The 22,605-nt window shown below is 51.6% G+C and overlaps 1 protein-coding gene across 7 annotated transcripts in view; it reads left to right on the top strand.

Annotated features, from left to right (window-relative positions):
* Positions 1–22,605, top strand: part of PPP2R5C (protein phosphatase 2 regulatory subunit B'gamma) — a 122,419-nt gene that overhangs the window by 82,228 nt on the left and 17,586 nt on the right. For all 7 annotated transcript variants that reach the window (XM_046009354.1, XM_046009357.1, XM_046009355.1 and 4 more), the window contains 6 exons: positions 8,773–8,883; positions 9,900–9,992; positions 10,080–10,210; positions 15,383–15,442; positions 17,132–17,240; positions 18,638–18,691. In XM_046009354.1, coding sequence (XP_045865310.1) covers positions 8,773–8,883; positions 9,900–9,992; positions 10,080–10,210; positions 15,383–15,442; positions 17,132–17,240; positions 18,638–18,691 — 558 coding nt within the window. The remainder of the gene's footprint in view (positions 1–8,772; positions 8,884–9,899; positions 9,993–10,079; positions 10,211–15,382; positions 15,443–17,131; positions 17,241–18,637; positions 18,692–22,605) is intronic.

The following is a 22,605-nucleotide window of genomic DNA, read 5'->3' on the forward strand; positions in this document are numbered from 1 at the left end:
AAAATCAGTAAATAGGTTTTCTTCAAACCGCCCCCCCACGGAGCCTTGTACATACAGTGACCAGTAGTGCTGGTCTACCAGGATGCATGCTGGGATTCCAGGGAAGACAGGTCCGTCCCACTGTTTTCACCCGTACTGCTTGTAAGTGACTGGATAGTGCCTTACAAGTTTGTTCTTTTATGCTTAGGATTCAAATCAGCGTTTTCTATTCAGGGCAGAGCAGTGATTCTGGGGTCCTTGGGAGAGGTGTCCAGCCCACGGCCCCAGAGTGATTGTCTCGTGCTCACTTCAGAGTTGACGTTGGATGCTCTCCTTCGTCTATTTTTACATCTGATATTTACAGTGTGTTCTGGGAAGCACTGCTTGCTGTAAGGGTGAAGATATTTTGGAAATGGGAGAGGAAAACATGTTGTGAATAAAGGAGATAGTGTATTAACCAGTAAGCCTTCAAGTGGTTACAGATTTCTCTCCACTGAGGATTTAAATCATGCATTCCCCTGTGTGCTTCGTTGTTTCTGTTTAGCCAAAGTCACAGACACGTGGGTTAGAGACGCACATCAGCAGAGAGCTAGAAAGAGATGAAAACATATGGTGCTTTTTGAAACCCAGAGAATGGTTTTTCTACTTTATATATCAGTAAGCCATTTCTTGGAGATTTGTTCCAATTATTTTGGGAGAACTTCCCTTTGTTTTGTTGGATGTTTTTAAATTATAGAAGAAAGGCATGTTTGTTTTCAGTAAGTGAGATAAATACAAAAGGACAGGAAGTGAAAGTTAATTCTTCTCCTTCCTCCACCCCTCCCCAGTTCTGCCTGTACCCATCCCCACTTGTAGCCAGCTGATTTATTATTTGTATCATTTTTTCAAAAGTCTTCTAAGAACTTTGAGGGGGTGGCGGTGAATACGTTCATTATCTTGCTTGTGTGGTGGTTTCACAGATGTATACACATCATACACGTATCAAACCCTACACTAAACACTCACACTCGAAACACAGTCACGGTGTGTCGGTTACACCTCAGCAAAAGCTGGGAGTTTTTAAAGCTCCCAAGTGGAAGGGTCTGTCTTTCATCTAGGGGCGCAATGGAGAAATTACTGAGACACAAAGGGCATTGTGAACCTAACTTACGGCCAAGAATTACTCTTCCATTGGATGTTTTAAAATTAATTCTTAATTTATGAGACTAGATGCCTGGGTGGCTCAGTCAGTTGGGCGTCTGCCTTCGGCTCAGGTCATGATCCCAGAGTCCTGGGATTGAGTCCCAAATCGGGCTCCTTGTTCAACCAGGAGCCTGCTTCTCCCTCTGGCTGCTGCTGCCCCCTCTTGTGCTCCCTCTCTCTGACAAATAAATAAATAAAATCTTTAAAAAAAATAAAATTAGATTCTTAGTTTACATACAGCAGAGTTCACTCTTTTTAGTGAACGGTTCTCTGAGATTTGGTAAATATGTGTAATCATATAATCATCACCATAATCAAAATAGAGAAGAGTTCCGTCCCTCTCCAAAAATGCTACTTTTGCTCCCCCCTTGTGGTCAAGGCTTCTCCTCCTCCCCCGTCGTCCCCGGCCACCACCGATCTGTCCCAGTCTATCATGTTGCCTTTTCCAGAGAGTCATGTAGATGGGCTCACGCGGTATGTAGCCTTTGGGGTCCGGCTTCCTTCGTTGTGCATGGTGGGTTTGAGATCCACCAGAAGCCTGTCCCTTGTAACCACCCAGTAGTGCCTCACAACGTTGCTGTACCCCAGTTTGCCCATCCCCTGCTGAAGGTGGGCTCCCATCTGGGGCAGTAAAACTGCTGTAAATCTTCGTGTGCAAGCTTTGGACAAAGGTTTTCATTTGCCTGGGGGAGGCAGGACTCGTGGGTCACGTCTTCTATGTTTAACTCTCTGAACTGCTTTCCGAAGCAGCCGTGCGCTGTCTGCACCCCCAGCAGGCTGTGACGCACCGTTGTCAGCATTGGGGGTCGTCTGCTCCTTTATCTCAGCTTGGCATTTTTTCTTTTAAGGATTTTGTTTTTGGGGTGCCTGGGTGGCATAGTCGGTTGAGCAGCCAACTCTTGGTTTCGGCTCAGGTCGTGAGATCAAGCCCAGCTTTGGACTCTGTGCTCAGAATGGAATCCACTTCAGACTCTCTTTCCCTCTCCCTCTGCCCCTGCCCCCTCTCTCTCTCTCTTTCTCTCCCCCACCCAAATAAATAAATCTTTTTTTAAAAAAATGATTTTATTTTGGGGGCTCCTGAGTGACTCAGTGGGTTAAGGCCTCTGCCTTCGGCTCAGGTTGTGATTGAAGGGTCCTGGGATCGAGCCCAGGAAAGCAGGGAGCCTGTTTTCCTCTTCTCTCCCTGCCTGCCTCTCTGCCTGCTTGTGATCTCTGTCAAATAAATAAATAAAATTTTTTTAAAAAAATAAAAATGGTTTTATTTTTAACTAATCTCTGTACCCAGCATAGTGCTCGAACCCACAACCCTGGGATCAAGAGTCTCACGTTCCACTGACTGAGCCAGCCAGGTGCCCCTCTTGTTTTGGCTCTGATTTGCATTTCCCTAATGACTAATGATGCTGAGCACTTTTTCCTGTGCTTGTCATTTGTAGGTCTTACTTGGTGACGTGTCTATTCAAATCACTTGCCCATGTTTTTATTGGGTTTTTTGTTTTCTTATTATTGAGCTTGAGACTTCTTTACATGTTCTAGATACAAACCTTTGCCAGTTAGGTGATTTGTAAATGTTTTCTCCCCATCTGCGGCTTGTCTTTTTATTTTGAGAGGGTGTTGTTTTTCTTTTAATTGACATATAATGTATTATTTGCTTCAGGGGTACAGGTCTGTGAATCATCAGTCCTGCACATTTCACAGCACTCACTGTAGCACATACTCCCCCCAATGTCCATCACCCTGCCACCCCATCCCTCTTATCCCCCAGCAACCCCCAGTCCCATCTTGTTTCATTTTTTCCCTCCCTAACCCCCACGGCCCCCTACCCTGCCTCTCAAATTCCTCACATCAGATATCGTATGATAATTGTCTTCCTCTGATTGACTTATTATTCTGAGAATGTCTTTTACAGAGTTTCAGTTCAGGCGAAGTCTAACTTGTGATTTATGTTTATGGACCCGGCTTTTTTTGGTGTCATATTGAGAAGTCTTTGCCTGACCTGACCTTTTTTTTTCCTAAAAAGTTTTATAGTTTTATAGTTTTACATTTCACCTCTAGGTCTGTGATCCATTTTGGTGAGGTTCATTTTTTTGGCATACGGATGTCCAAGTGTTCCGTTTGTTGAGAAGACTGATCATTCTTTGAAGTGCTTTTGCATCTTTGTCAAAAGTTATTTGGCCATATTTGTGAGTCTGTTTCTGGACTCCGTTCTGTCCCATTAATTAGGGTTCTGCTCCCAGTACCATATGGTCTTCATTACCATCACTTCATAAATTCTGGGGTCAAGTAGTGTGAATGCTTTCATCTTGCTTTTACTTTCTTAAAGTTCTTAGACTATCTAGTTTTTGTACCTTTCCATATAAATTTTAGAATCGGTTTGTTACCTACAAAATATCCTTCAGGGGGTTTGATTGGGATTGCATTACTATGTAGATTTGGGGAGAGCGGCTACCTTAGCAGTGTTGAACCTTTTAGTCCATGAACATAGTATGTCTTCATCTTGGCATTATTTGTTTTGTGGCTTTCAGCATTCGGATCCTACATGTATTTTTCCAGGCTCATAAAATATTTCGTCTTTTGGTGCTATTGTAATTAGGGCTCTTTATATTCTGTTTTCTAATTGTTTATTGCCTTTTCTTTCTGGCAGTTCTGTCAAGTTTTACATCTTGTTATTCAGAGAGTAGATATTAGTGTTTATTAGTTGACTCCTTTATCATTACAGACTGACCCTCTTTATCCCTGGTAATCTTATTTGCTCCAAAACCTACTGTCTGATGTTCATATAGACACTTCAGCTCTCTCCTTACTAATGTGAACCTGGTATGTCTTTTTCCTTCCTTTACTTTCGATCAATTTGTATCCTTATATTTAAAGAGAGCTTGTTGCAGACAGCATGGAGTTGAGTGTTATTTTTCTATTAAGTCAGACTGTCTGATGGTTATGAGGGTGTGCAGACTATCACTGACAATGTGAGTACTGGTGTTACTGAGTTTAAGTCTGCTGTCCCGCTGTGTGCGTGTGCAGTCCCCACCGTGACACCTGAACTAACCTCACAAATGAGGAAAGGCCTAGATTTTCTCTTAAGATTGCCACTAGGGGGGCGCCTGGGTAGCTCAGTCATTAAGCATCTGCCTTCAGCTCAGGTCCATGATCCCAGGGTCCTGAGATCAAGCCCTGCATGGGGCTCTCTGCTCGGCAGGAAGCCTGCTTCTCCCTCTCCCACTCCCCCTGCTTCTCTTCCCTCTCACTGTCTCTTTCATTCAGATATTCTAATGTGCTCTTTATTAAGGTTTTTTTTTAAAGATTTTATTTATTTATTTGACAGAGATCACAAGGAGGCAGAGAGGCAGGCAAAGAGAGAGGGAGAAGCAGGCTCCCCGCTGAACAGAGAGCCCCATGTGGGGCTCGATCCCAGGACCCTGAGATCATGACCTGAGCTCAAGGCAGAGGCTTTAACCCACTGAGCCACCCAGGTGCCCCTTTATTAGGGTTTTTAATGCTCTCTCCACTGGGGCTTTGTAACAGCAAGTTCCCAGGCCCCGGTCACTTCTGGAACTGTGTTCCTGGGCTCCTCCTATTCATTCTGTTCCCTAATCACGTGCTGTTAGCAGAGAGGGTGTGCTGTTAGTCTTGTACTTGTTTTTGGTTTCTGTTTCCTAGCGCAGCCGCAGCCGGGATGGTCTGTTGTATGGTTTCTGCTGTTTTTTCCAGATACACTTTTACAAATACAGTTTTCTATTAAAAAAAATAATAATAATGTCGATGGGCTCCCTCCCCACTTCCCCCGACCCTGCCCATCCCCACGATGCATTTCAGGACTCTCAGAACCTAGTGTTTCTGACTGTGGGAGGATGAGCTCCGGAGGAGCTGAGACCCGGCCTCGGCGGCCTCACCTCTACACACAGTTGTGCGAATGCAGTAGAGTACGTGCAGGGGTGGAGGAACCCGTGTGGTTTAGACGAGGAACTGAGCATCCAGCCTCGCCGACCCATTGCCCAGGAAAGTGGTTTACCGGGCTGGTCCTCGGCTCTGGCTGTCCCCCCCGCCCGCCGCGCTGCACTTATATCAGCGCACGCGCAGCTGGCACTCGCCCGCCGCTCGCCACTGTCCCAGGTACAGAAAGGCTTCGTGAGGCTGCTGCACCGCAGGGTGTCCCGCAGGGTGGCTCGCACCTGACTGAGTAGGTGTAGCAGCCTGGGCTGGAGCCTCTGCAGCCGGTTTAAGTCCGGAAAGCAGGGCGTCGAGACCGCTGTGAAAGCAGGTGCTGCCGAATACGCCGAGGCCGTGCGCGTCCCACCGGCCGCCGTGCGCGTCCCCTACGTGCGCGTCCCCCTACGTGCGCGCGCCCACGAGCACTGCCGCCGCGCGTGCTCGCCCCGGCCCGCTCCCCATGGGCCCAGGGCAGAGAAGAGGGTCGTGCCCTGTGTACACGTGAGAAAACCCAAGCGTGGGCAGGATTCTTGGGGCACAGTCCCTGGCTCTGGGTCGAGGACGGCTGGAAACCTGCCCCCCCCCCACCCCGGGCCCTGCTGCCCTGTCCGTGTGGCCTGACCCCAGCTGGGACCGCAGCCCTGGGGACACTGTCACTCCGTGTGAGCTGAGCAGTTAAAATGAATCCGTCGGGTCCCCGTCCGGCCCCCAGAACAAACCAGATTCCTTCCGCTTCTGCGGTGTCCAGCCTGGACTCTGCGTGGCTGGACGGCTCGGCCTGCCCTCCTGCTGGCACTCGGCTTGGCAGACCCTGCAGCATTTGTGCTCAGAATCCCTGAAACCCAAGGACCACTTGAGGCGGCCCGTCCCCTGCCTGCCGCCCTTGCCTTCTACATGCTGGCGTCCCGCACAGCCTTTTCTGCAGCCGAGCCTCGAACTCCCGCACCAGCAGTGGCGGGAAGGCTGTGTCTTGGGGAAGAAGCAGCTTCGTGGCAGTTAGACTCGGCCAGCAAGAAAACTTCCTGGATCTGGGCTGGTGGCCTTCGGGGAGACTGAGAAGAGGATTTGGGCCATAAAAGCCCGGTGGTCTGCCAGCCCTGCAGACTCCCGACCCCGCCTCTGGGGTTCGAGCTGTAGGTGACCGGACACCCCGCACGGGCTTCAACTTGAAACTGGGTCATTAGCTTCACCACTGCTAGGCTGTAACCAGCTTCCTAGGAATCTTAACTAAGCAGGTGTGTGGGTCAGAGTCCGACCAGAGAAGCAATCAGTAAGAGACGGAGACAGCCCAGGAGATCCTTTTCCAGAGCGCCTTCCGGCAGGAGCCGATGCCGCCCCCACAGGGGTTTTGTCTTCCTCTGGGAAAACCGCGGTTCTGTTCTTCAGACTTGGCAGCTGAGTGGCTGCTGCCCACCCACGTCCTTGGGGTCATCTTTCGAGGGGCAGGTCGCTGACTGAGATGTCGACCATCACTACAGCTACCTCCACGGGCGCCACTCCCATTTGTGTCCGAGAGTGAGCCATGATCTGCCCCCTCCTGCTTTCCTGCCCCCGGTTAGTCTCTCTGGGGACAGCTGCCCCACCTGCTGTCACACCTCAGTCCCCATGGGCAGCCCGGCCAGTGAGGGACCTGTGGGGGTACCTGCTGGCCCCAAGCAGAGCAGGAGGGCGGCCGGCGCCCCGCGTGCGTGCTCCCTTCCTGAGTGGGACTGAGATGTCACAGGCTGTCGTGAGTGTGTCCAGGAGAGGCAGGCCTAGCGTGCGTCTGGAGCACCTCCGCCACCCAGGGACGCCACGTGGGCTCTGTCCTCCTGCGTTGGGCCTGCGGCTCTCCTCTGCTGCACTCTTTTCAAGGCACCTGCCGTCTCTGGGTGACTGTCTTGGAGCCCCCAGCCGTCTGCCTTTGAAGGAGAAGACAGAAAACCCAGCTCGTGAATGCCGCACGCCCCTACGGGCCTCAGACTGCATCTAACGCCTCTCTCCACACTTTCCTAGCCCGGGAAGGAAGGGGCAAAGGCTCGTGGTGCCACGGCTCATGTGCTGCCCCTCGGCAAGCCCTGGGGGTGGTGCGGAGGCGGGCGCAAGTGTGGCCTTTCCGGGGTGTGGGAGCTCTTGCTGTCTACTTGTTCTCTTCTTTGGGCTTGGGGATCAGAGTGCCAGGAGAGTCCCTCCCCAGGCACCAGTGACAGGATGTGCCCCGTGCACCTGCCAGCAGCTGTCGCAGCCTCGGTCCGTTAGTCAGCTATTACTTGGGGGCCTCCTCCAGGACCCTGTTCACAGGTTCCAGACCATTTTTCACTTTCTGCTTAGGTTTTAGGGGTATTATTTTTTTTTTTTCACTAAAGGATTTTTTTCTTTTTTCTGCTTGTCTGGATTTCCAGCCATCTTTCGTTCCTTCTGTTCCTGTGTTATCTCAGCCCCGTTGCTGCGATGCCTTGCCTCCGCTCCCCCTCTCAGACACACGGGCGACAAATGTTTGGGGCTCAGGGCTTCCACAGCTGATGGCTGGAAGTGGGGGCATGTTCCTTCACGGAACACGACGGGAGGGCTCGGAGTTCAGTGTCAATGATAGTAAAGATGAGAAAAGAAACACAACGGATGGCCTTGAGCTTTGGCTGTCTCCATGAGACTGGACACCCTTGCATCAGGTCTGCCCAGGACCGCCACGATCCTCCCCTCACGTTGTCACGGAGCCGAGTCTTACCTTGTGTGGCAGGTGTTTGGATGGTGTGCTATGGCGAGTGGGGAGACAGAGGCCTTGCTGGAGTTATGTGAGCGCCTGTCACTCGAGCCCAGTCCTGTAACCCACATACAGTGGTTCAGAGCCTCTGGAAGGGAACTAACCATATTTAAACTTCCCACAAAAGAAGTAGTTACAAATTGATGATATGGAAAAAGTAAACATATCACAAATTTATCAGTACATGTTGTGCGTTACTTACAGATTAATGGGCATTCAAGTGTACCTGTGCTCTAGAGAATTCTAGATTTCATGGAGAAACACCTGTAAAACCCTGAGTTTTATGAAGTTGGAAGTAGACGGAGCCATAATAATAAACAGGGTGGGCACCCGCGGTGAAGGACAATATAAAGAAAAATGGGCAGCAAGTTGTACGAGGGGGTCACTCACACTCCAGAGAAATCTCTTCCTAAGTCATTTCTTCCTGAGTCCAGATAGACGAAGACCGCGACTGTCCAGCCCCAGGCACGGTTGGTGGGTCTGGTCTCTCCGTGCCAATCGCAGGCACCTCTGGGGCAGGCAGTCAGTTCTTCAGTCTCTGCTGTTTCCTCCCTGATCACATCCTTTTCTTTCCAGCACTACACCGGCCTCCTTGCTTGGCACATACACACGGTGGAGACCGAGGGCTCCTCACTGCCCGCTGGCACTGGCTGGTGCTAGTTGTCCGTGATTCTGGCAGCTCAGAATCGAGCAGGAGTCTGGTAGCCGGCCGTCAGTGGGCCACATTTCCTGCTGCGCTCCTGACCCCAGATCTCGTTGGGGATGCTCGCTGCTCCCATAATCTGAAGAATAAGGACGAGCCAGATAACTGCTGGAGGCAGCTATCATTACAATTAAAATGTTTTCTGTAAATATTTTTTTAATGTTTCCTGAAAATGTTTTTTTTTAATGTTTTCTGTAAACACCTTGAATGTCCTGGTTATGACTCAAGAACGTGTGGATTTTAGTTTGCAGTTAACATGTTTCGAACATTACCACCTTCCTCCAATCCTACGGGAGCAGAATTTGACCCCGAGGAAGACGAGCCCACGTTAGAAGCAGCCTGGCCTCATCTACAGGTACTGAACTCTGAGAATGCCCCAGAAACAGGGGCACGAATTAAATGTGTGTATTCGTGGGGTTTTCTCCAAAGCAAGGGTGCTGGCCTCTAGGGCCTCACTCCAGCTTATGCAAGTGAACCTCTGACCTTGCAAACCTGTGCCTCTAAGAAAGGTATTTTAGCGGAAGTGGTTGGTTTGTTTGGACCCCTTGATACGAACTACAAAGATACAGAATTGCCAGTATGTTGGTAATGAAAGTGACCTCCTCGCCGATAGCCATTAGATCAAGGCCTTTTGCAGCTAGATGCTCCCCCCGCCCCCATTTTCAGGATGTAGACATGACGCTCCCCAAAGCTCCCCTGCTAACTCGCACGTTTGTAAGGCAAAAAGCTGATCGTAGATCAGACTGGATGCCTGAGAAGACCCTGAGCCCAGCACAAGCAATGTGTGTGCAAGCCACGCGCTGCACCGGGGCCTGGGTCGTCCGCAGGAGGGGAGATCGAGAGGGAGAAGCTGGGAACGAGCAAGACGGGGAACAGATCACAAAAGGGGGCTGTCTCGGGGGCAGCATGCAACCCACTCGTGAAGGGGAGGAGCATCCCAGCCCTGGGTGACTGCGTCTGTGACCCGCTCACCGAGCCGTCCCAGCTTCCTGTCCACCAGGCTCTGCCAGGACACACGAGCACGGTGGGTGCAGGTCCCAGCCCGCTGTAGCTGCTGCGCACTGTAGTCTCCCAGCAGCCTTAGCTGAGCTCCACAGACCCCCACTGCGGGTATCATTTTGTTTAAATGCTATTTAAGGCTGTAGTCTGTGGTTCTGAGCTAAATAAAACAATACCGTCTTCAGTTGTAATTAAATGAAGCCATAGTGTTTGGACTTAATTCTGTAGATACGTGACTTTTTATTAAGGCTTAATATTTTCAGACAGAGATTCAACTTTGGTGTATCTTTAATTCAACTCATGGTGTATCTTTAATCTCCAGCTAATAAAATACCATGTTGTTTGATTCATTGTTGTTTTTTTTCCTCCTAGCTTGTTTATGAATTTTTCTTAAGATTTTTAGAGTCTCCAGATTTCCAACCTAATATAGCGAAGAAATATATCGATCAGAAATTTGTATTGCAGGTAAGGTACCGATTCGCTGAAGCTTCAAAAGCCCTAAACTACAGCACGGGAATTGCCCGTTCACTGAGTGTCTTTTTCTCCTTGAAGCTTTTAGAGCTCTTCGACAGTGAAGATCCTCGAGAGAGAGATTTTCTTAAAACTACCCTTCACAGAATCTATGGAAAATTCTTAGGCTTAAGAGCTTACATCAGAAAACAGATAAATAATATATTTTATAGGTAAGTCGGTGTGTGGGTGACGTGTCTCTTTTTGCATGATGATGGTCGTGTTCACACTCAGTGCTCCTTCCCCCCAAGCCCGTCATTCCCTTTGGCAAGTGACTGGGGAGTGGGAACGGCCTGCCCGTGGTGTGCTGGGCTGTAGTGGCCCCCTTCTGCCTCCCCCGCCCCTCCCTCTGCCCGCTCCCCTCCCTCACCCATCCCCGGCATGTCACCACACTGCCTGCCTCTGTTTGCGTTTTCACCCGGCTGTCCAGTGTGGGTCCTCCTAGAACCCGTGCGAAGCCAACTGTCACTCCTTCCCCCGCACGTTACTTCATCCCCCCGCCCCCGATGCTTCTCAGAGAGCAGGCAGGAGGGAGGAGTAAGCAGGGGTCCTTAGCAGCTCTCCCAAGGTAGAGAACTGTACCGGAGGTCTGGAAACCCTGTCTACCTCGGGGCAGAGGAGGGCCTGCTGGAAGCAGCAGGTGTAGGCGGCACGGTCATCCCTAGGCCTGCGGGACTGCGGAGACAGGTCGGTCTGGGGAGCTGGGTGCAGAAGTTGCCCTGTCTGGGTTTACATAGAGGAGGGCACAGCCCCATGGCTCAGGAAAGAATGTTCCGTGACATTTCAAGTGTGGTATTCACCTTAACTCCGCCCCTTCTTCCTCCCTATCCTGGCCACAGCTTCTCATTGACTCTTAAAGTCTGAACACCCCTCAGCCCGCCTGCCACTGTCCCCACGGTTCTGCCGCCACCTGAGTCACGTGGGTGACTGTCCACACTTGGATGGATGAACCTAAGCCCTGGGCGTGGCCGGCCTCCTCATCTGTGTGTCTGCTCACCTCCAGGCCCCTTCCACATGGGCGCCTCCTGGAACGGTCTTTCCACCTGCCCGTGGCCACAGCCTCACAGGCTTGCAGACACATCCCCGCGCCAGAGGCCCCCTGGCTTGGCAGACAGGTCTCCCCGCGGCGCAGGCATTGTGCTGGCTGCGTTACCACACAAGTCCAGCAACAGCTTCGCGCCTGTGGTGGCACCAGATGAAGGCTGATGCATGAAAGACTTAATACGTCTTGGCCGTCCCTGGAGAGCTCACTGTGAGCAGTTTATTCTGAGAATTTGGGCTTCTCGGGTCAGCTTGCCTTGAAGGCCCCTGACTCCAGGCTGGCTCAAGGTAGTGACAGATCCCAGCGGTGACAGCTGTGTGTGTAGGTCCCCCTGTGAGATAAAGCAGACAGGTTTCACACTGTCCGGCCCCATGTACAGGCCATTGCCAGGAGCGCCGCAGAGGCCAGGCGTGTCCCTTCTTAGGCACAGTGACCCAGCAAGGGAGAGGGGGACAGAGACAATGGAGAGCCCACCACAGAGAACAGCAGCCTCGGGGGCTTCTGGAACCTGTCCCTCTGTGATCAGAGAAGGACATTGTGTTTCCTGGGTGTTGTCTTCCTCGCACCTTCTTGGCCTTGTGCTTCCTTCTGAATGGGGTCATTACGTGGCCAAGGTACTTCTCTATTGAAACATTTTATACATTGTTTAAACAGCAAAGAACAGATACAATTTAAATTCTGATCTTTTAGGCCCAAAATTAAAGCTCTATCTAAAGTGAGGGTTTTTTTTTTTTTAATTAAAATGTGGGTTTGTTCAGAGAGCAGAATCACAAATCATGAAGAATCTCAGTACAATAACGAAAACATTTAAATTATTCAGAAGTCACTGCACTTGATTTCGTTCTTACCGAGTGCCCTGGGCTGGCGTGTGGTGCTCTTGGGTTTCAGTCATCATTTCTGTCAGTGTCGTTCCTGACCGATGCCATCAGAAGCAGGCACATTGTGTGAATTCCGTAGTCGGTCTCCACCTTCCACACCTCCGATTTCCTGCAGGAAAGAAAGAAGGAAAAGGATCATGAGAGAAGTCTGTGGCATGACCCCATCTTGGAAGAAAAGATCTCTGCAGCCTGTTTGGTTTATCTCACTGAAAGTGTTTAAGTCAAGCCCCTGTTTGGATAGTTTCTCCTTCTGATGAGCGCGTGGGAACTGGGAGCGACGGGGATCTTCACTGCCACGGCCCAGCCACAGCAAGCTGGAACCCTGGCGTGAGCAGGGGCAGCCCAGGGCTCCGGGTCTGTTACAGCCCAGCGGCTGGAGTCAGCAACAGCCGATGACTTTCTCACAGATCCGTAATCAGAGCTGGGCTCATGGGCAGTTCCACCGCTGCCCACGGTCTGTGGGGGCCGACACGTGCAGGATGGCTCCGGGCAGGACCTCAGGTGGCTTCCAGGCAGGAAGAAGCGGGAGCCGCCCATCCTCCACAAGGCTTGGCTGGTAACTGGAGCCAATTCCCCTCTCCCTTCTGTGCTGATTGATGCAAGCGACTCACAGGACGACAGATCCGCGGGAGGGAGACAGATTCCGCCTCTTCACATGAGGCTCAGGGCACATCCCATGGGGAGGAAAGATACTGATGGTGTCCGTTCTGGAGACCGCCTCCAGTAAGCAGGTTCTGGCTCAGTTGTTAAAGAGTCCTGATTGCTTTTTGCTGGAAAAGTGAGAAACACCACCCGACTCCGCATGCAGACGTCTTCGTGACGGCTTTCTCCCCACTGAGCACCTTCCTCTTTTGTCCCTCTCGGGAAAAGTTAAAAGGAGATCTGTTTTCTCTTTTTTATATCTACTTCAAGTCAGGTCAAATGAATAGAAACAAAGAACTTTGTTTGCCGGTTCAAAAAGGCACGTGCACCCCAGTGTTTAGAGCAGCAATGTCCACAGTGGCCAAGTTGCAGAGAGAGCCCAGATGTCCAGGGACAGACGAACGGGTAAAGAAGATACGGTGTATACATGCAATGGAATATCACTCAGCCGTCAAAAAGGAGAGCTTGCTGTTGGCAGTGACATGGATGGAACTGGAGGGTGTTATGCTGAGCAAAATAATCAGAGAAAGACAGTTGTCACAGGATTTCACTCGTATGTGGAATTTAAGAAACAAAACAGATGAACATAGGTGAAGGGAAAATCAAGTCATGAAATCAGAGAGGGAGGCAAACCATAAGAGACTCTTAACAAACAGGGTTGCCGGAGGGGAGGGGGGCGGGGGACGGGGTAACCAGGTGCCGGGCATTAAGGAGGTCACGTGATGGAATGAGCCCCGGGTGTCACATGCGACTGATGAATCAATGGATTGCCCCTGAAACCAGTGCTACACTGTATGTTAACTAGCTTGAATTTAAATTAAAAAAAAAACCTATCTCTGATGAAAAAAAGAAACGAAGAACTTATCAAGAAGAATATAGTGACGCTGATTTAGGAAAACAAAATGACCAGCAGCGGAAGGCCGTCCTTGTTCACATGCGACAGCTGGAGCGTCTAGAGCCCGAGCCCAGCAGAGGCCCAGAGCCGAGCCCCGAGGTCTGCGGGCGCCTCGTGCAGTCCTGCTGCCTTCCCAGCCCTCCGGGTCATCGAGAGGAGCAGAGAGTCAGGAGGCCTGGCTGTACTTCGTACAAAGCTCCACCTTCGTACGTGGAAACAGAAAACGAGCAACGCGCGAGTTGAGCTTTACAAATCTGAGCACGTCTGAGCACAGACACAGCACGAAGGATGGGGCTCCAGGGGGTCGGCGCCCAGTCTCCAGGCAAGTGCAGCGCAGAGCCCGGTGGGGACTTGAGGGCTGCGTCCCCTGCCGTAGGACCATACCGCCTGCTTCTCACCAGCCAGGTGCCCCGTGCTGTCTGGGTCACTCCTCACCACCCCTTTATGCCGTGGCCACACTCATTCCCGTGGCACTGTGGTTCTCTGTTCAGTGGCTGTAGCCGACCCATGTGAGGCACTCGGGGGGCCGCCCTGCATGTCTGCCTCACCCACCTCCTGCCCGCGGCCCGCTCCCCGCTCCATTTCACAGACCTTCGCTCCAGCCCTGCCTTCTCCCTCCTGCTCCACCCCATCCAGACATTTGTCAACCCTCCTTCATGGCCTGGCTCAAGTACCAGACCTTCCGAGAATTCTGCCCATTCCAGAATGTGGCATTGTCAAGGCCCACCCTTCAGGAACATTTCACGTCCTGTGGATATTTGACCTGTTCTTTACCTTGAGGTCCCGTGTCCATTCATCAGAAACAAGAACAACGAAATTTCAGAGTCATACTTTTTTTTAAATCATCACAAACTCTTATTTTTGGCGTAGAGCTGTCTCTAAACTGTTCTTATCAACGGAGAGGCAGAATCCTTTTTCAGACCCCACTCCCAGCAGGCAGGCGCCCGTGCCTTGGTTGAGATGGACTCTAGGCGAGCACGGTGTGGGCAGGAGTGGGCTCCTGGCTTCTGAGGAAATCCTCGGGAGCTGAGGAGATGTTGCCCTGTTCAGTGTCCCTGTTCTTTCTCATAGTTCCCAGCCTGTCAACATGTTCTAAGCATGGGACAGATGCTGTAGGGGCCATGGGAGCCCACTGGGCAGGCACAGCACAAGAGGCTTCTCAGGACGCAGATTGGCTGCTCGTACTGGGGTTCCAGGAGGGGGTGCTTGAATCCATGATGGGCCATGCAGGGTGTCTGTGAGGAAGCAGGCAAGACAACCCAAGTGGGCAGGAAGGGACTTCTGCCCTGGCAAAGACCCAGCCAACTGTTGGAGGTTTTAAAACTGAGGAAGGTGGGGGCACCTGGGTGGCTCAGTGGGTTAAAGCCTCTGCCCTCGGCTTGGGTCCTGATCCCAGCGTCTTGGGATCAATCCCCACGTCAGGCTCTCTGCTCTGTGGGAAACCTGCTTCTCTCTCTCTCTCTCTCTCTCTCTCTCTCTGCTCGCCTCTCTGCCTACTTGTGATCTCTGTCTGTCAAATAAATAAATAAAATCTTTAAAAAAAAAAACTGAGGAAGGTGTCGAGTTAGGTTGGCATGAAGCAAAAAATGACACCTGAGGGTTGGGTCGCAGGATGTAGGTGTGATAAGGCAGGTGGCAGATTGCTCATCATCACCTCTGGGCAGCTGAAGTAGGAGAGCTCATAGTACAGACCCTACAGCCTTTCTCTGTCTTTGAAAATCCAAAGTAAGATGTTGAGGGGACATTTGAGCAGACCCGTGCGCTCTGCCCTCCAGGTCTTTGCACACCACCCTCCCCACAAAGCTCCTTGTTTCCTTATTCAGAGGATTTTAGTCTTTACAGTTGTTACTTCAGTGTCGAATTCTAAGTGGCATGTTGCTTCTTCTAGGTTTATTTATGAAACAGAGCATCACAACGGCATAGCAGAGTTACTGGAAATCCTGGGGAGGTGAGTCGTCTCTGTTCCTGGCAGCAAGTGGAATGGATTCTGGAATGATTCAGCCCACTGAGTCCAGCAGCCCTCCCCAGAGCGAGGCGACTGAAACCATTCCCAGAGGAACTAAGACCTCTCTTGATGGAAGGGGTTGGTGAGGTCGGGGGTTAGAAGCCACCGAAGAGAAACCCCCTGGGTGCCTGGTTCGGCACGCAGGTGCTGTTTCACACCCCTCATCAAAGACGGTTACCTTAAGGTTTATATGTGACACCTGGAAGAATGGATCATTTACTGTACACGGGCGGTGTTGAGTAAATGCTAATATTTCAAATTGCTTTAGTTTTATAACTTTTTTATAAATGTTCTTAAAAGTAGTTAACATTTTAAAAATTTTACCAGCTTAAGCCAAGTGGAGTTCTTGCTTGCTAAATCAGTGACCTATGGATTTTATATCAGACCTCCAACCCACTGTTTCCCAGAGTTCCTCGGGGTTCCCCAGTCCAATAAGCTTGGGAGTGCTCTCCCCCAGCACATTCTTCAGGGATTCAGCTGCATCGGCCACTAAAGGTTCCTAGGGACACTGCAGGGAGGGAAGCTGTGTCCATCCCCAGGAAGCCTGTCTCCGGGAGCACGGGTGTCATCTGATCTATCTGCGCTCCAGCAACACTGAGAAAACCGTCCTTGCTATGTTAGATAGAATCTGAAAAAACCGTTAGTCCTCGTGCAGAGGTCTACTCGGCCGGTTACTCTCTCTCAATAGAGTATGGTGAGCGGTCAAGGGCCCCTTACGAGTTGTATTACCTTCCTTAACTAGTCTTGGCCACTGTTTTCTGGAAATCCACTCACCTCCAACACGTTGCAAGGGCATGAAGCGTCTGCGCGGCCCGATGTGTCACAGAGAGGACTCTGCTTCCTGCTGCGGGGATCCAGAAGAGGTGTTTGACCTTGAGGGTCTCCCGGATGCAAATGAGCAAGTCATCCCTAATGTCCCCTTCAGACAGCCTGCAGCACACATGTGCCCGGGACCCCTAGAGGGTGCAGAACAGTCTAGAAATTGCTGTCACTGCTCCATAGCTCCAACACGTGTCTATGCTTGCCAAATAATAAAAACTAAATAGAGAAAAAGGAAGCCCCCTCGCCCAGCTGGAAACCAGTGGGTACACTAGTTAATGTTAGAGACAAAGCTTCAGTTTGGAGGCAGGAGTGAGACCCCCTTTCTTTGTAGAAGGAAACGACTTCCTGGCTGATTTGTAGCCAACTCCCATCTTGCGCACTCAGACTCCATCCTGCCAGCATTAGAGTAACGAACCCAAATTTCTCCAGGGAGGTGCCAATTCCTAAAAATGGGTGAAGGCAAAAGGAAGGTGCCAGTGTTGGGAAGACCCAGAGCGGGGGTCCCGCAGGAGCTGCCCAGCCTCCACGGCCTGTCTAAAGAAAGAGGCTTTGCCCCCCGGGACTCGTGCTGTTTTGGGTAACCCAGAACAAATCCAGAATTTTAGAATTATCTTACACGTAACAAAGATAAAAATGACCGTGCTTCTTGGAAGGTATTTAGTTTTCTTTTTCATTTCTGTTGATACGTCTTTTTGCAATGTACATTTTGCTTACCAATTTTTATGCTGAAAACGAGAAAAGAAAATCCAAGATTTTTTTAAATCTGGAAATTATAAGTATTCAAACTTAGAATAAATTCTGTTTTCACAGTATAATTAACGGATTTGCCTTACCACTAAAAGAAGAGCACAAGATTTTCTTACTGAAGGTGTTGCTACCTTTGCACAAAGTGAAATCTCTGAGTGTCTACCATCCACAGGTAAGGGGTGCCCAGCGGTGACGCGCAGGTGGGGACAGTCGCTAGCAAGGGTCTCCACATGAGCACTGAGCCCGAGACACAGAATCCCAGCCCGTTACTGGGAGTCTCTTCTTTGTTATGTCCCATTGCCGATGTAGGTAATTGAAAGGATACAAGGGTCAAGAGATTCCCTCTTAAGAAAATCAGAAACATCTCAGGAATGGAGAATTTCAGAAATTCGTTCTAATACAGACCAGGGTGCTCACTCGATGACAGGAGTCAAGGGCACGTCTCAGAGGAAGTTTTCTGTCGGATTTAAAATCCGGCTCCTTCAAGAAGAAGCCACTGTCTGTGGTCAGCGACAAAGCTGTGGGCCTTCTGTAGTTTGCAGAGATCTGATGACAGTTACCCTGAACACCTGGTCCCTAAGTGGTTCCTGCCTGGTTGGGCGGCCGCACTTACCCGGGAGACGTGGTCCCTCCCTCGCTCTCGCCCTCACCAGCCCTGTACGGACAGGTGCGGAGGGTCGGGGACAAGCCTGGCAGCCAGCGGGCTCCCCTGTCCTGCAGGTCCTCAATGCTGGGGGACACAGTGTGTTGGCACAGGCTCAGTCACAGGAAGTGTATTCTTTTTTTTTTTTTTTTTAAGATTTTATTTATTTGACAGAGATCACAAGTAGGCAGAGAGGCAGGCAGAGAAAGGGGGGAAGCAGGCGCCCCACTGAGCAGGGAGCCTGATGCAGGGCTCAATCCCAGGACCCTGAGATCATGACCTGAGCCAAAGGCAGAGGCTTTAACCCACTGAGCCACCCAGGCAGCCCCCAGGAAGTGTATTCTTTTTTTTTTTTTCTTCTTTTCAGCGTAACAGTATTCATTGTTTTTGCACCACACCCAGTGCTCCATGCAACATGTGCCCTCCCTATTACCCACCACCTGGTTCCCCCAACCTCCCACCAGGAAGTGTGTTCTTTACGGTTATCTCAGCACATCAGCTTCCTGGGAAGGATTTTACATCGTGGTGGTTTTTTTTCCTCCTCCTGCTGTTAATTGGTGATGGTCGCTGTACTTCCGGCCAGCTTGTTACCCTGTTAATTGTTCTACAGAAGAGATTAATAGTTCAGTGGTTTAAGGTGCAACCAGATTTTAATTTGTCTTTTTCCAGCTGTTAGATTACTTGTTAATTACAGTCTCCAAGAAGAGGGTGAGGAAAATCCCCGTCAAACCAAGGCTGACTTGTCGATATTCGTCTGAAAAACTGTTTCCTGATTTTTTTCGCTTTCTGCTGTCTTGTCCCTGAGAGTCCCCCTCAGAGCACCAGTGTCTGCTCGCCCGGGGCAGGGGAGGCTGGACCAAGGGGGTGGGGGGCAGCGTTGCCATTTCGGAGGGAAACGCTAATGCCCCCTCTCCTGTACTTCGCAGCTGGCGTACTGTGTCGTGCAGTTTTTAGAAAAGGACAGCACCCTCACTGAACCAGTAAGTATGCGCTCCGGCTGGGACCTTGGTCCCGGCGCCGGTGCACCCATGATGTGGCCTGTGGGCTTCCCCAGATGTCCTATCACCGTGGCTCCACTGGCCAGGTAGCTGCTCGGAGCACGTCATCACCTGCGGTCACGCTGACCCACACGCTGCTTCCCTTCACGTGTCGTGTGTGTTCAGAGTGTGGCGACTTGGATTACACGGTCCTTTACCGCAGTGATGATCGTACGCGAGCAGATTGCCTCTTCCCTGAGCTGGACCACAGTCCTCCGAACGGGAGCACTGGCGTGTGGATCGCGCACCCTTGAGCTGCGGCGTTCCTCCCGGGTCTGGGGGCAGCTGCTCCGTGATCACATCACTGTTGAGTGTGTCGATTTCCAGATTTCTTGGCCTGTTATCTTGACTAGAAACAAAGGCTGTCATATCTTAGATTAGCCGAGTGGAAGGTGTCGGGGGCTGGTGTAAGCCTTTGAATACACTTTTTTTGGTAGCTTTATTGAGCTATAATCCATATACCATACGTCTCACCCGTTTGAAATGTACAATTCAGTGGCTCTTTGGTATATTACGTTATTAATTTTCTTTAACCGTGATAAAGTGCGTGTAGCATAAAATGTGATGTGCCATTTTCACTGTACGTGTGCGGGGCGTTAATTACGTCCCACCACTGCCCAGCTGTCACCACGATTCCCAGAACTTGGTTATCATCCAAGACAGAAGCCCTGATCCCCCCAAACGCCAACTCCCACTTCTCAAACTCTGCCCACCCCTGGGAGCCTCTGACCTGCTTTCTGTGTCCACGAGTTGTCCTCATCCAGGCACGGGTGGACTCGTGCAGGATGTCATCAGGGTTCAGACCCGCCATGCCTGTGTCAGGACTCGGTCCCCGGGTGCGGCTGGACGGACTCCCTTGAGTTCTGTTCGTCCGCTCCCCGGCCGGCGGACGCTGGGGTCGCTGTGAGCGTGGGTGTCAGGGTCTGTGCAGGTCCCCGCTCTCGGCCCTGTCGGTTGAACGGCTCGAGGGGCAGTGCTGGGTCAGCTATAGTGTTGCTGTGCTTTAGCTCTGGGAGGCGCTACCCCACTCTCCCCCCCACCCGCCGCCAGTGGCTACACGGGCTCCGCGCCCTCCACGTCCTCGCCAACACTCAGGGTCATCCCTTTCTTCATCCTGGTCATCTAGTGAGCGTGTGGTGGCGTCTCTCGGGGGCTCTTTGATTGGCATGTCCCTCCCGGCTGAAGAAGTTGGGCATCTCTTCATGCACTGGTTGGTCACCTGGTGCGGACAAACCCCTTCAGACCCACGGCCCATGTTTTATCCGCCGGGCGGTTTCTTACCGTTGAGTAACAAAGTGAGAGGTACGGAGTGTCAGCTGCAGCGTTTGAGTACTCTTTCTGAAGCTAACCGTTGGGTTAGAAAAGGCAAATGTTGTCATTCCGGCATTCTCCATCCCCGTGGCCGCCTCCACAGTGGTCCCGTGAGGTTGTGAGTGTTACGGTGGAAACACGCAAGAAATGCATAGTTTCTCTGTTTCTGGACCACACTGGCTCCCGATCTCTGCTTTCCTCTGAACCCCGTGCACCGACTCCCGGAGTCACCTGGCAGCTCCGGAAGAGCCCTCGATCACACCCCGGGGTCCCCGCACGCCTCTGCCTCCTCCGAGATTCTGGAAGCCCCCGCGGAGAGGCACCAAACTTACCAGACTTCAGTGTCAAACCCAGAGTGTTTTCTCCCTGTCAGGGTCGGGTTATTGTTATCCCCCTGACTACACGGAAGACGCGTCTCGGTGGGGACGGACAGCCGAGGTGGCCCAGTGAACGAATCTTCTCCAGTGGGGCCGCGTCCTCGGGGCCCGTGTCTGTGTTGGACAGTGGCTCCCCACCAACGGGCTGGAACCATTACCGACGACACGTATGGAAACAGATTCTGACAGACGCCCTGCCTTTTCTACCTCAGAAATAAGGGAAAGAAAAACACGGAAAGAAGAAGCGCGCACGTTCCTGATTTTTCTCTGTGTGTATTTCTTACAAGCTCCAGGGGCTGAAGAATCCACCAGACGCTGCGCCACGTTCGCCGCAGGCCAGGCCCCCACCATAGTGCCCCGGTCCCCAGCCAGGTCTGTCACAGCCCGAGTCCTAATCCTGCCCAGCACGCCCCTGTTCTTCCTTCCCCGGAGACGAGTGCGAAAGCTGACAGCAGTTGGCGGGAGCGGGAGCTCTCGGCCGTAGTTGTCTGACGGAAGGAGAGAGGCAGCCGCCGGCCTCCGCTGGGTCCTTCCGTCTTAAACCGTAAGCTCTGAGTTGGCACGGGCGTGGAGAAGCCTCCGCACGGCCGGTGCCCGGGACTGCCACCCAGATTCGCTCCATTCCCGGATCTCCCGCAGCACAGACCGCATGCCAGTGCTCCGTGCGCCACAGAAAGCAGATTTTGTTTTCTGCACATCAAAACCGTGCAGACCCTCACCTCGGGGAACTCCTATCTTTGAAGTTCCCATGTTATGAAATACAGAGGCTGCTCCGTCTCCTTCAGCATTGAAAGCTCGTCGACAAGAAGATGAACGGAATAAAGTCTCGTGAAGGTGTGTACCCACTTGGCAGCGCTGAGGAGGACACGGCACCCACAGGGGGTCTCAGGGTCCGGACCCAAGGCTCTCCTGAAGCCCGTATGGCCAAGGTCAGGAATGTTTAAAGTACGATCCATTTAAAAGACCCGCATCACTCCCGCTCAAGGTCTGCAGTTAGTATTTTATTTGTGAACTGTGTGTGGCGCTCAGAAGCTCACAGGTCACAGATCATCAGATCACAGATGGAAGCAAGATCACGTTATGTTGTCGTCCGCCTGTTTCTTCGGGATAATTGACTTCTGCTTCGGGATCTGGTGGGAACCCTCTTTTTCCCTGGTGTGTCAGGAAGGGGCTCGCCTGCCCCAGCCCTGTCCAGAGAGCAGCACCCCATCGAGTCTCCGAAGGAGAGCTCAGTGCGTGACCTGCGCCCAGCAGCAGGCGGACGCTTTTGCCTCGATGAGCTTCACCAGGCAGGCCCCTCTTTTGCAAAGTGCTGCTGCCTTCTGAAACCGTGGTGTCGAGCACAGGTCACTCCAGATGGTGTGATAAGTTGGTCCAGCGTGGGGCTCCGATTCCAGAAATAAAACCTCTTCTAGAGACGTGGAATAGCTAATGCCATTGTGTTCTGCGTCTCACGCGCTAGTGTGTTCTTTCCTAACAAAGTACCATTTGACAAATGACAAGGAGAAGTGGGTTTGGGAACTGACTGACATCTGCCGTAATCTTAACCGTGGTCCCTACACTGGGGAATAGTAGCCGGTCACCAAATGTTTAACGGTTTTGAGCAAAAAGTAGGACCAAAATCCTTAAACACTAGATTTTTTAAGGAAATCCCTTCAGAGACGATCGTGTTATAAAGTTTTACAACAGACTCCAAAATGAGGAGCACGGTCTTTTTTATAAATGTTGGAGTTTCATAAAGTGTAACATCATGAAAGACCATCTTGGAGTCTGAAGGCCAAAAGCATTAAGCGGAGTTGTTCGGAATGGCTGCTGTTGAAAGGCCCGTCGTGTTTTAGCCACCGTCAGGATGTCACCGCTGGCCTGCCCAGCCGTCAGGCGCTGTCTGCAGGGTTGCGGAGGATGGGCCGGTGGAGAACACCCACCCGCCAGCCGGAAGGAGCTGGCGCTTGCCGTGATTTCCGTGGCGGTCCTGACGCTAGTGAGGGGCTGGGGCGCTGGTTCCTGAAATGGCGGTGATGGGCTGCGGTCGTGTTTTGGGCCCTCGTGCGCTTTCAGAAAGCAGACAGCTGCACTCTAGAAATGCTACTCCCCCTCACCGAGTTGAACTGGTATGGTTGTGATGGGAAATCTGGAGACGATAGGGGTGAGATAGAGAGAGGTTGCCCC

Source organism: Meles meles, chromosome 6 (assembly GCF_922984935.1).
Source record: "Meles meles chromosome 6, mMelMel3.1 paternal haplotype, whole genome shotgun sequence".
Classification (NCBI taxonomy): Eukaryota; Metazoa; Chordata; class Mammalia; order Carnivora; family Mustelidae; genus Meles; species Meles meles.